The 13,879-nt window shown below is 53.8% G+C and overlaps 1 protein-coding gene across 13 annotated transcripts in view; it reads left to right on the top strand.

The window, feature by feature from the left end:
• The window catches only part of LOC111630606 (RNA-binding protein Musashi homolog Rbp6-like), an 88,198-nt gene that overhangs the window by 46,641 nt on the left and 27,678 nt on the right, over positions 1–13,879 (top strand). For all 13 annotated transcript variants that reach the window (XM_023374738.1, XM_023374730.1, XM_023374733.1 and 10 more), the window contains one exon: positions 7,976–8,024. In XM_023374738.1, the coding sequence (XP_023230506.1) occupies positions 7,976–8,024 (49 nt within the window). The remainder of the gene's footprint in view (positions 1–7,975; positions 8,025–13,879) is intronic.

The following is a 13,879-nucleotide window of genomic DNA, read 5'->3' as shown; positions in this document are numbered from 1 at the left end:
GAAAAGAAGAAATGCCAGCTGATTAACTGCCGCTCTTCCGTAACTAGCGCGTTAAATTTCCTCCGAAAAGAAGCGCCGGGCGTTGGGCCCAGGGGAGGACTTTCTCGGACCGAGACGGGGCAATTTTATTAATCGCCGTCGTCGGTATTCCTTCTTTCGAACGCCATTCGACGCCATTAACCCAGACGTCCCCGTCGTAAATCACGGGAAATCTGGAATTTTTCTCCTCTTTCCGTTTCCCTTCGCCACTGTCCCACTCAAACTGGAAATTCGTTTCTCCTTTAGGATTTCCTTCCCCCTTCCTCCCCGTCACTCCGGGGAAAACTCGGCCGGTCCGAAACCCAGTCGTTTCGGCCACACCGAAGACGATTTTCGTCCGCGCATCTCGGCTCCCCCCCGCCCTTAATCGATATTCTTTAATTTCCGGCGCCGAGAAAGCGCTCTCTGTCGGCCGTCGGAATCGACCGTTCCGTCCGCGAAAATCTCTCCCCCGGGGCCACCGGGACCGGCGCCCTCCTTTCTCTACCGCGGGAGCACCGTTCGGGCGGCGCCGCGGAGGGGTCGACCCGGGCGGAGAGGTACGAGACGTCGACCGGAAGCCGGTTTGCGTTTTAATCCGGCGGACGGCGGGCGCCTGCGCCGGAAATAGGTCGACCACTCGCCGGGGGAGAGAGGGAAGATTTTCGTCCCGGGTGCGCGCGCCGAAAGCGAGGAGAGGCGAGTCGACGGTAAATCGATCGAAAGAAGTAAATCCGAAAATTGAAGGAGGACGACGTCGTCGTCTTCGCCCGTTTCGTCGGTCTCGACCCCGCAAGGGTCGTAAAAGTAGGAGGAAACCTCGTCCGTCCCGCCGTCCTCTTTCCTTACTGCCCTGTCGAGAATTGTCTCCGACGATTAAAGAAATAATCCCGGCCTGGGCCGCACTCCTTTCGCCCACCTTCCGAAGTTTACGGAGAAGATTCTCCACTTCTTTCCCCTCCGTTCGCTCCCCAATTTGCAAAAAGCGCTCCGTTCGAAAGAACGCGCCGGGGAATTTTCCGGTTCCCCCGTCGGTCTGGGAAACTACGGACGATGGCACGCGCTCCTCCGACGTAATCGGCCCATCGATTTCCGGAGAGGAGAAAAGAAATCGGTTTCGAAGGTACTCGATCCCTGTCCACCCCGCCGATCTTCGGCCCGGCCCGAGAGAAATCCGGTCCGAAAGGCGGGCGCGAAGCGAATGTAACGCCCCAGAACGGGAGGTTTAGGACGAATACAATTGGGGAAAGGCGGAAGCTGCCGAGGAAAAGTCTTCCCGGCCGGACGGAGAGGAAGCGAACCAGGGGGCGACGTGAAACCGTCACCTCCGATACTTAAACCGTCTTTCCCCGGGCGGCCGTCGGACTAGGCCAAACGTATCCGACAGGGGCCGAAATAACCCGGACGGGAAGAAGTACGAATCTCTTCTCTTCCCGGTCGTTTTAATTTACCGGTGGAGGTAGCCGTTCTCCGACCGATAACTCGGTTTCGGTACGGAAGGACTTTTCGGCGAGTCCTACTCTAATACCGTTTTTTTTTGCCGCCGAACGTAAAGTACGGAAATCCCCCGGACGTATTTACTTTAACCCCCGACGTTTTGCACCTCTCGGAGACACCTTCCGCCTTGCCGCGGAGTCGAATGACCCATTTCTGTCTTCGGTCTATAAATAGCCCGGTTCTAAAGACGCTTCCCGTCGGCTCTCCCCTCTCCGGAAGCGCGTCGTCTGCGGCCTCTCCCCGAGAAACCCAGACGGAATCGGTTCGGCGCGCCCACTTTATCCATTATTCTTCCACCCCGCAACGAATTTTTCCCTCCGGTGGCGTCGGTGGGCTGGAAAATTTCTTTACGTAACAACTGGGGGACGTGTTCTTTCGCCGTCTTATTCCTACGGTTTGACTTCCCCCGAGAGTTAAGCCCGCGGCCCGCTCGTTTTATACTTTTTGCTCTGCCGTTTCGGCCCGTCCGATCGAGGTGAAAGGGGAATGGGCCGCGCCCGGTTTCGCTCCCTCTGTTTCGTTTCCGCCCTGAGAAGTGGCGGGGTGTTTTACGGAGTGTCGAGCGCCGGGGAAAGCGCGTTTGGCGGGCACCAGCCTAACCACCGACAATTTTGGCGGAGGGCTAAAAATAGAAACGTTTAAAAGGTTAATTAGGAAGGGAGACTCGAATCGCTGTCTTCACGCCGTTTGGCATCTGTCTCCGTCTCGCCGCGCTTCCCCCTCCGAAGGTCGCGTTACTTCTTCCTCCCCCCGTTCCGGCTATTTCGAGATGGCGGAAAGACGATCCCCCGCAAATAAACAAACAAAAAAAAAAGTCCTCCTTCCGATTTTCGACGAATTTTCTCTCTCGACTCTCCCGGAAATCGTTCCTAGAAGTGGAGTTATTTTCGCGCCCCGGGCCAAGATTACCTTCCGGCCGCTCCCCCTGCGTTGTCGGCCGGGCCATTCCCCTCCTTCCCTTCGCCCCGGCTAATTATTCTCCGGGTGTAAATGGCCAGGCAAACTGCGCGCGCTGGCTTGTGCTCGGACGATCGAAGGAGAAATGCCAAATCGAAAGAAGTCGGGAGTCCGTCAGGTGTCGCCACCGAAGTAGGGAGGGAGAGGAAAAAGAAGAGAAGATGGCGACGCGGAGGGAGGAAAGGCGTCGGGCGCGCGGTGGCAGAAAGATTTCGAAAGACGCGATCGGTCCCTTGGCGGGGAGGAAAGAAAGTTGCCGGGGCGGGCGAAGGGAGCAGGAGACCGGCCGTCTTTGCGTCCGAGTGTGACCGGTGGAAAGGAGGACGTTTCTCGCCGTCTTCGATCGGCCGCGTCATAAATCACGTTTACGACGCGTCCGTCAAGCGACGGGACGAGCGTCTGCGTAAGCGTCGGTGGAGCCGACCGGACTGTCTCTCTTCGACCTTTTACCGCCCGACCACCTTTCCACCTAGCGGCTCCATCGGAAATCGTTTCTTCCTCCGCCGCGCCGAATTTCGGCGCGCCTCCCCCTCACCGACTCTCCGCCTCTTTCCTCCCCACGGGGGTCGTCTTTCGTCCCGATCGAATCTCTCCGGCCGACGACGGCCATTCTTCCCGGACGGACTCGGGGGTGGAAACGTGCGCTTTTCCTCCGCGGAATTTATAAAACTCCGGGACCGTCCCGGGAGCGGGAAATTTGCTTCCAACGGTACATTTGGCCGTTTATTACTCGACCGCCCGGGATTCCGCCCCGGGGATAGACGGCGGCGGCCAATTGGAGCGCGGTGAGGCCGCTGCAGAACCGCGTACACTTCCGGCGGGGGAGGCGTAAACCGGTCGAACCGGAAACCTATGGTTTGGCCGGCGTTTAGCCACCGCGGCGGAGGGATTCCGCCGCGGTTTTCCGTCCGGACGGGGAGGTCTTCTCCCTCTCCGGCCCGGGTTCGAACCTGGTCTTCCTGTGTGGCTGACAGGCGGAGAAAAGAGAGTTACGACTGTGACGACGATAGAACCCCGGTCTTCTCGGCCGGCATTCGTCCAGTTCGACCGAAACCGGTCTGGGTTCCTATTGGCCGAAATCTACGGTCCGAGCTGGGTATGGAAGCGAATAAAATGGCCGATAGGATAAAGACGGCGAAGCGGGGGGTCTTATTCTAGCCTTTCTAGCCTTAAGAGTAGGGCCGGACGCTCTTTCTTCGTCTTTCCCGTTAACCGCGACGAAAGCCTTTCGTCTCCCTCCGCCACGCCGACATTTCGATCTAGACCGACGACGCTCTATTGCGGAACGTAAAAATTATGGACCCGCCCGCTTCTACGTCGTTGGGTGGTTCGTCGTCCTTTGTTCGTCAGTAGGGTTTCCTAGCCGGAGGAAGTTCTTGTGGAAAAGGGGAAAGTGGCCAAAACCCATGGCCGAAAGGCCAACCGGTAAAAGTTAAGGTGTTCGGGCGAAAACTTGGCCTTACTTCTACGCCATTGCCCACAAACGTAGGCAATTTATGGTCTAAGTATAAAGGCCGGCCGGTTACCGTATTAAAACCGCCCGTAATTATCCGCCGCCAATCTCACTGGCTTTTTGTAAACTCTTCGGGCACTAAGTGGGCCTTTTAAGGCCGTGCCCCACTTACCCCTACGGACCACTCCCCGAAAAATCGCCGAAATTTTTCCGCCCGCCGGAACGGATCCGGGCAACCCCGGAGCGGTGGGCCGTGTCCTTGACCGCTCGACCTCCCGGCCGTCGACTTAACCCGGTTACTAATGTAAAGAAGATACGGTACGTTCGTCGCACGAGATACTTTGACCGATGGAGTGACTTTCGGCCGTTTAGCCGAAAAATCTTAAATCGATGTCGCCTTTCCCACCAGCGACGAAAACTATGGATGGCTGGAACCCGTCGTGGCCCTAATTTCCAGCTTTGAAAATCCATTCTCCAAATTTCAAATGTTTAAACGTCGTTCTAGGATCCCGTCTTTCTAAAAATATTCCCGGGGATTAGCGTAGACTGGGTTTAATAAATCTAAATAAAGATCTTCGGCAGGGGAATGGAAGATTGTCGGCCATCTTGGTTTTCGTCCCATCTACCGCGTAGACTTTAACACACGGAGCGGATGGGAAGTGTCCTTTCGGCAATCGTTCGGCAATTCGTTGGGAGTGCGGAATATATCGACTTTTGGTACTAATTCCCGTGTTCGGATTAGCGTTGGTTTCGTGGGTGGACCGCGCAAACCCAGCTTTAAATCGGCCAAGCCCTTTCTTTCTCAACCTTTACCATTTCTTTATCGGAAGGAATAACTTCCGCTTTCGAATAGGACGGACGAACGGAAGAATATCGGCGGAACTGGTATTCGGTCCGGCCCCTCCTTTCCCCCGCTACACCCGGGGATTACCTTGGCGATTTTAAGGTGACGGACGGAAAGGATGCGAAAATCTCTTTTCCACTTCCAATCTGTCCATCCGCCTAACCCTCGACTCCCGGAAGACTTCGTGCCGGAAACCGGGCCCTTTTAGGTGTTAGAGGTGGGAAGAAAACTTGGAGAATTCGCGCCGTCGGCCGGAGACCGAGCCTCGGTCGGGCGGGGTGGTCGACCGGCGGAGAAAGAAAGAATAAAAATTGGCGGGATTTAAAAAAAAAAAACGGCGCTTTTAAACTCGGCGGAGTGTAGAAAAGACACGCGTAACTGACCAGGCGTGGTCGGAAAAAAATTTCGAACGTCGATGTCCCGGTCATTCCGACCCCGGGGCGCAATACCGTTTCGGAGGCCGACGGGCCGAAACGTCCGACCGGGATAAAAATACCGCCCAACACTCCCGGCCGCGGGAACTTTCCGTAATTAGCGCCGAGGTACCGGCGGGGGGGGGGAGGAAACGGCCGGTGGAATACCGCCATTACCTTTTCTTACCTTTCGGCGTGTACCGGAATACGGAAATTACGGTCGAAACGCGCGCCATCTGCCGGTCGTAAATATAAACGGCGAAAAATGGCGCCGGCCGGGACGATGGGTGGCGTGGATTAACACGAGAAATATCCCGGAAGGTGTCCGAAATTCGAATTAAACCGCGCGCGCTATTTCGTTTAACCTTTAAACTTCTTCCCCCGCTGTAGAAATACAAAAACCTCTTTTTTGATAAACTTACCGAACAAAAATACGGCGGACGAAACGAATTTCCGTGGCCGTAGACTTATACTTTTAATGCCGGCGGTTACACTTTCTTCCGTATTACCTCCGCCGTCGTTCCGTTTTTAGTAATTGTCCGCAAATACCCCTGAAGATCCCATCCCGTTACGGAGAAACTGTTCTTACCACCCGGCCTATAATTAATTTCGTATTAAAAGTTATTTTGAAAATTGTAATATTGTTGTGGGGAGTCGATCGCCGTCTTCCAAATAAAAACAGAAATTACTTTATTTTCCACGTCGGTAGCTTTTTTTAAACGGCGCTGGTGGCCAGAAAATCGGCTAATTTAGCGACTAACCGTAAAAGTACCGATTTATTATTAAATGCGTTGTCTATTCTTACACCTTTCTTTCCGTAAACCCACACCAGCCATTTACCGGCCAATCCTAAGGCATCCCACCGGTTTTTCCCCCGTTTCGTCCATTTTAACTGGGTTTTTCCCTCCTCCAAGCAAATCTTCTGGACGGGGTTACGACCACCAGTCAACCGGGTAAAAGGGCTTTCTTAGTATTGGGCTCCGTCGGCCGGAAAGACCCTAATCCCTACGACTATTTCCTGCCCGTGCCCGACGTCACCCGGTTACGTCGGCGCGTGGAGTAAGGCGGAAGGAGAGGCTACTCGGGGAAGGGGAGACGGTGACGAAGGACCGAGGTCGACCCTTCTTTGACTTCCAACCCCGGACCGCGGGTCGGGCTTACGGCCTTGGGAGTAATGATTACCACACCTTCCGACCGTTCTTTCGCCTTTTTCCTTCCGGGTCCTTCCACTTCCGGTATACCCGAGGTACCCTTCCTTAACGACGACGAGGATAAAAGGACGGAAGCCCGCCGTTCCCATCCGTTTCTCTGGCTAAGATGGTTTATTGACGATGGTTCGGTCCGGGTTGCTCGGAAGCCCTCCCGCGCGCTAATCGGGCGCGTGTGACGGCAAATTTGTCAAAGTCACGAAAGTGTGTCCTGGCCAGCGCCGGACGTAAAATTTTACGTTGGGCGAACGTTTAGCCAATGGCGATAATTTATGGGTGAGAGCGATTCCGCCGACGGCCGTTAATCGATCTCGCGCTTCTTTGCGCGGGCGAGAATCGCTCTATCGATCGGCCTTCTCGGAATCGCGTCGAGCGCGCGCGCGTGTTTGTGTGTATTCCGGCGGAGAAGAAACGTAAGAAGGGACGAGATTAATTTTTTCGGCCGCGACGAAAGGGGGCGGTAAACATTACGGATCGGACCAATTAGCGCCCGGGTCGATTTCTGTTTAACGCTTCCGGTTTTGCTCTTTATTACTCGGCTTTGGCCGACGGATCGATATTACTTCGTTACGTTTAATACACTTTTCGGGGGACCGGCGCCTCTCGCGCTTCGCCGGTAAATATTTACTTTCCCCGGTGGCCCGCCACTTTCTAACCGGTGGGCCTTCCCCGGAAAGAGGGTCCCGTTATCGGCCCTTGGGAAAGGGACGGACACCCGACCGATTTGTTCCGCCGCCCGCGCGGTTCTTCTCCTAGGCGGAAGACGGGGGACCGTCCCGCGCCCTCAGGTTTCTTCCCAGACTTCCGGTTCCGGTTCTCGGAAGACGACCGCAGAAGCTATCAATATACAGTTCGACGGAGGTGACTCGTTTATCCTCTCCGGCGGGCGCTACTACGGGGGCGCCATTCGGAGGGTAAAAGTTTTTTAAATTGGTCTATTTTCCGGTTATTTTCCAAATAGCCCACCGACTTCGTCCGCTAATATCTATAGTGCCCGGTTTTCTATATTCATATCCTTACCCGGCAGAGTAGGACCTCCTAAAGAGGGGCCCGAAACGGTCACCGTACTTTCGGCTCTCCGGGGCTCCGGCCGAAGGACGGTTTCGTCCCCCGTCCACTTAACCCTTTTTCGGCGCTTTCGGCTCCCCTAAACTACTCGATGCTTTAATAAACCAGGTGGATCGACGTATGTACCTCATCTCCGGAAGAAAATGTCGACTACTTATTCCCCATTCCCCGGATGTCGGCACCCACCCCGTTGGAGTTCTATTAGTAATAGCGTAAAAGCTATAAATACACTTTGTAAATTTCACGGAGGTTTCAATTCTCATACGAAGGAAAGCGGTTAAACGAGAGGTTCTTTTCTCCGCTACTCGTTCTGTCTACTTTGTATTGTATTGTCAGATCGCTCGCGCTATCCGGCAAACGAACGTAACTCGGCGGGTCGCGAATAGGGACGGGACGGAGAGACACGCGGGAGAAAACGTAACGAATGCACGCGCTTGTACGTCTTCCGTGATTTACTCACGAATAACTTTGACGTTTAACGCGGGTCGATTTCAACTTTTGTTTTTTTCGTTTTCAGATAGAAGACGCCATGTTGATGTTCGACAAGCAGACGAACAGGCATAGAGGTGAGAGCGAAACCTTTTCCTTTTCTCGCGCTAAACAGAAGACTTTCTGGGGAAAGACCGAGGAAAAATTATTTCCGGAGTGCGGACGTAAATATGGGACGTAAAATCGACGTAAATAAAGTACGTTCTTGTAGAAACAGACGTAATCGAGGGGAGAAATTGTGGAAATGCCTAAATTCGTCCTTCTTTGTCCCGGTGCGTAAATTCTTATCCGGTTCGGTCCGTTTGGCTTTCTCTTTCCGGAAGAGAGGGGACGGTTCTTCTGGCCGAGTGGTGGAAACTCCTTCCGTTAAATTATTACGGAGAGGCAATCGATTACGTCCACGTCCGGAGATAATTTTTTATTCCGACGAATCCGAAAGAGGTCCCACCGGGTTAAGCCAAACGGGCGGAGTACGTAGAATCCTCCCGTTTGGCTTAACCCGGAGGGAAGTTAACGTCGCGGCCAAGATGGAATTTTACCTCCTCTTCTCGTTCTCCTTACGTAAGCGCGTAAATTACGTTTTGCGCGCGGGCGGATAGACCGGAGACCGCCGATGGGCGACCCGGCGCTTCTGTTTCCAGGGAGGGTCGGGCCTCGCGGTTAAGGGTCCACCCGCCGGCGGCCGAAAAACGGACCACCCGGCCCGTCGGGTCCGGCGGTTTTCTTCCTCCCCCGCGCCACTCGGCGGCTCCGGTTTACGAAGGAAGGCGGGAGACGGCCGGGGTGATCGATGGTCCAATCGATATCGACGTCGAAGGCGACCTTCTTCTCCCCTCCGCCCGTCGCCATCTTTAAAGAGGCAGAGAATTAGTCGAGTCCTCGGCCAAACTTTTCCGGATTACCGCGACGGCGGTTTTATCCGAAACGAATATTCTTTATCGGGAGGAAGCGGAAGACGTTTCGGGCACTTACGAAAATCCTTCCGGACAATTACCCGTTCCCGGACCGAATCTTTTTTAGTTCTTTAGAATTTCTAAGGAGCAATTACCTCCCGTCATTTCCAGGGCTTTTCCTAAATATTGCGCCGACCCCGTCTAACCTTTCCTACGAATCCCATCTAATTTCCTTCCGCCGATGAGTTTACTTAACCCACGTTTACCCCCGGTGAGGAGCGACGGAGTCCACCGTGCTCGAACCCACTTATTATGATATAATTTCGACGGTACATAGTAAATAACCGGGGAGGAACACCTTAATTCTCTAACGAATTCTACGTAATTTTTTTTTTTGCGGTTTCCAACGTCAAATAACGTTTCTTAGGGAGTGGGACGAACCTCGTAAGTAAAGCCTATACGGGGTTAATCAATTTTACGTTAGAACGGCCGTAGTAAAGGTAACCGCGTTGTTTTGTTAAAACTGGTTTACCCACATTTGAGTAAGTTAGAAAAGGATTGGATTATTTCTCAACCGGAAGGGAAAATAAGGGAAAGGGACTTTAGTTTTTCCGGAAAACGGGTTTAACCAGACTTAACTTTAACCCAGTTTCTTCCTTTTTTTAAACTTTACCCCGCTTTAGGGGAAAACCCGGAATTCCGCAGTTGCCGGGTTTACCTTCGGCCGAACTGGACATTGTCCGTGAGAGGCGACGGGAGGAGGACAAATCGTCGGGACCGTCCGTGTCTTTTGCCGGACGGAAACGGGCGCCGCTTAATATCCTCGGTGGGCGGATCGATCTCCGCGCCCGAGGTCGTTACCTATTGCCGGGTTTTGGGAGGTAAGTCCTTGCAGCGCGCGCGTAGTCGACTTGGGAGAAGAGGAGGACCCGGAGAAAGAAGACGGCGGCCATTCTTTTATTCTTCGATCGGTCGGATATAAGTTCTTTCCGTCTGTTTCCCCACCGACTTCTGTAAACAGGTGCCGTTCTCGGAACAAACTGCAATATCCGGCCTTCTTCTTTTTTCTCTCTTTCGTAACAATCGATTCTTTCCACGCTAACTTCTCTCGCCTCTTCTCCCCTCGAATTAATTTTTTTTTTTATTATTATCGTCGTTAGTAACGAACAAAGCCAATTTTCCCCTTTTCCACTTCTCTCCCGGATCCTTCCAGCACCAAAAATTTCGCTTATCTCACGAAACCGCTCCTTTTTAACGCGGGTTTTTTAAAATACGCCGAAAGAGGGGACGTTTCGGCTATTTATTCCCGTTTCCTCGTCTTAAGCGGGGACGAGCCAGCTCGCCTGCGCTTTCGCCCCCTCAGTGGTCCCTTACCCCGAACACGTAACTGGAAAAAAATTGCCATTTTGGAAATTTACGGACGGGTAATCGTTTTACTCGCATTCACGCCCTCTTTTCCTGCTATCGGGTGGACTTTCGCTCGATTTTCTCGTCGGGCCTTGTATTCATAATTTATAATTACAAAGATCGGCACACGTATTGTACAGTACACAGCTATTCGTTCGAAAATCCTCGCACATCCGAGGGACCGACTCTGCCTATCCTTCCTTTTAAGCGCTCGTCTTCGCTCTTCCCTTTCTCTTTCCTCTATCGCTCTAGTCCACGTATGCCTACGCATACATCATAATACGCCCTCACGATACTTTCGATTCGTCACTTTTCCGTCGTAGATTTCCCATTTTACAATTACGTGACTCGTAGCTCTTGTCTGAACTGTAGCGATTGGCGAAGCGTAGTGACAGCGGGCCACTACAGAGCGGGGTCCTCGCCATAATGCGGTTTGCGCGCCAATTTTTGTACGTGCGTTAATCGAGCCGAATAGTTTAGCCGAATATTCGGTATTCGGCCTGGGGCCGAATATAATATTCGTTGCAACGCTAATAAATATGCGTCTATTCCGTCTTGGAACTCGTTTATCCGACGGCCACTTCCCGCCCGTCGGAGTAGTCGAAATTCTCGGAGTTTTATCAATTAAATTTGACGGAAGCGGAAGCGGAAAGAATCCGTTACGTGTCTAGAAGCGGACGCTCTTCTACCACGGCCGTCCATCGATCCGTCGATAAATAAAACTCTCCGTACCAATTTATTTCTGGGTTAAATCGGGGGCAAAATTCCTTACCGCTCTTCCCCCTTGTCCCCAATTATCAAGATTCCCTTTGTTAATCTCCGATTTTAATTCCGAATTACCCCGTCCCGCCCGCCGCTCCGTTTCTTCTTCCGGATCCAAATGCGGGAATTGGCGACCTTTTCCCCTTTCCGCCGGAAGTCGGACTCCCATTTCAGACTTTTCCCCGGCGTTGTGTTTGGCGGTTTTACCGTCGATCGCCCGTCCGTGCCAACAGCCAAACTCACGCCTCCCTTAACCCATGCCGCGCACCTTCCGAAAACCAAGTCGAGTCCGTACGTCATTGCCCTTTCGACCGAAGAAACGTGCCGCCGATCTAACCCCGGGGTCTTTGCGGGGTCGACCGTTCTTTTTTCCCGGGGTTCCCCCTTCCCCTCCTCTCTGGCGCGAAATAGCAGGCCTCCGCCCGGCCGAATCTCTGTCTCACTTCGACACCCTCCGACCCAGAACGGACTGGTATCGGCCACGTGGACCAGAGGGAGCATCGACGTTACTCGTTATTCGAAGTCGGGCGCGGCCTCCTTTTCTCCTTAATTTTCTCGCCCGCCGCCGCGGGCGTAACCCAAGGAACGGGCGGCCACGCGGGAGGCCCGGCCTTTTTCCCACATGCCGAATCGAAGAGCCTCCCCGGCCACCGGTTGCCTCCGTCGGAGCGGGAACGAAATGAATTTCTTCGGCCGAATTTTTGGTCCGGGGGGCCTCACACTCTATTCTTTTTCGTAAAGCGGAAAGGTCGGGGAGTCGGCCCCGCTCTTCCCGTCGGCGGGCGGACGTCGGGGTCGAGCCGTGGGAATTTCCTTAATTAGGGGCATCCGCGGCGCGGAGTGGCGCGGGGAGGGAGGTTTTCCTCCTCTCTTTTAATCCGGCCTCCGTCCACTACGTCTCTCGGCGCCCGCCCGGACTCCGCTCTTCCGTTCCTCTTCCTCTCGTGGGTAAATTCTCCGAAAGGGGAAAGAAGTATTTTACGTTCCGTCCCTTTCGTTACTTTCGAGGAGGTGGAGGGCCGGAGTTACGGTTAAACGGCCCGTCTCTCGGTGGGAAGTACGGGAGTACCAGAGCGTTGGAAAAATTCCCGGACGACGTCATTTCTTTCGTCCGCTAGTTTAATAATTGGGCTGGGCGAGAAGTGGAAAGGAACGTTTATCGCCACCCGGAGACCGATGGGGGTAGGGCGGGAGACTTGGCTATTTTTCGAAGAAAAGAAAACGCGTGGAACTTTTCCTGGCGGAGAAAAATGCTCTTAAAAGCGTTCTTTTCCGGTAGCAAAAATAACGTTGATCTACGGAAACCGTTTCGGCCGGGAAAAATCCCTAGTTTCTTCCCCGTGGCTGAGACGGGATCGACAATTAAGCAAATTAAGTATTTATCCCGCGCGAAAGCCGCAATTCTCCTCCGCGGATAGAAACGCAATTAATTACGGTGACGACACTTCTTTGCGGAAGGCGGGCGAAAGTTCGGCGTTTTACTTTACTGGGATTTCGTCCGTACCCGAGATATTCGTTCGGTCACCCCCGCGGATAAATTGGCCCGTCATCGGGAGGGGTATCGGAAGCACCGGGCGGGGGAGCGGCCTGTTCTCCCGGAAGACCGACGGCGCCGGTCTTCCGGGAGAGTTGGTCGATTTTTCCCCACTGCCGGGGAAAGTCCTCCCGGAAGGAAAGTGGGTTCTTTTCGTCGGATTCGACGGGTCTATTCGGATTTCGGACTGGCCCTTCGCCACTTACCGTCTTTCGTCCCGGGCCTTTCCGCCCCTAATTGCCGGCGGAAAATCCGGAGTGGTCGCGCGTGGTTTTGGACGGGATCCTGTAACGTCTTCGATATTCATCCTCCTACGTTCTCCAACCGGGACTCGAAGGGACCCGACCGCCCTTCTTTCCCTTCGAATCCGGGGTAGGAGTTGGTCTCCGTACTTTCGGGGATACGTCCGGAAATTTGTCGTTTCGTCCGACGAAATCGAGAAAGGGAAGAGCCTTTCCGCGGAAGAAGCCGGTGTCGGGTCCCCAGCCGTAGACGGGACGAGGGGAGGTGGGTTAATCTTTCCGAGAAGGAGAGACCCGCCGGCGGAAAGGTGCCGGTTTTGGCCGAAAAGAGGGGAAGAGCGGCCGGAGTCTGCGCGACGTCCCCGAGTCCGAATCGATAGCCGGGCGGACCGGAGCGGAGGCGGCGATATAGATACTCCCGGGGTTTTCAATAATCCCGGCCGCGTGCAATCTACCGTGTAACAGATGTCGGAAAGCTCGGACATTTTCCGGCCGCGCCGTACTTCCTCCCTCCTCCGACCCGCGGAATCCGGTTAGAGCGCCTTCCACCGCCGCAATATTCGACACCGGTCGTATTTTATGTCTATTCCTATCCTCTTCCCGCTTCCCCCTTCTGGGACCTTTCGATCGGGTGCGGTTTAGCCCGGTCGGAAAGAAATCCCCGGCCGCCCTCTTTTCCGCTTTCTTTCCCAACCCGGCTTCTATTCCCTCTCCTCGATACTTTTACTTTTTGCCTGTGGTTCCGCGCCCTGATCTTCCCGCGCCAGTTCTCCCTGGGGATTGAAGAACCCGATTTACCCGTCCCGGGTGTCGATCGACGGACGTCCAAACGCCGATTTCGGCTTGTGCCGGTGGCGGAGCCACCGGGTAGCCGAAACCTTGGAAAGGCGACATCGATTAATTTATGTGGCCAAAAATGCGCCCAATTCTCTTACGGTCGAGCGCAGAATTTAGTAAACAAAATTTATATTTTTACAGAAAAGTTATAACGGAAAAGTAAGAAATAAGTCATTTTTACTTTATAAATGATATTAATTACATTTATTAAGGTACTGTACATTAAAATTGGTGACAATTTGAATCCCCATTCCTCT

This window comes from Centruroides sculpturatus, unplaced genomic scaffold (genome assembly GCF_000671375.1).
Source record: "Centruroides sculpturatus isolate CEXI.00-Female unplaced genomic scaffold, Cexi_2.0 scaffold683, whole genome shotgun sequence".
Taxonomy (NCBI): domain Eukaryota; kingdom Metazoa; phylum Arthropoda; class Arachnida; order Scorpiones; family Buthidae; genus Centruroides; species Centruroides sculpturatus.
This window is presented reverse-complemented; position numbering and strand designations above follow the sequence as displayed.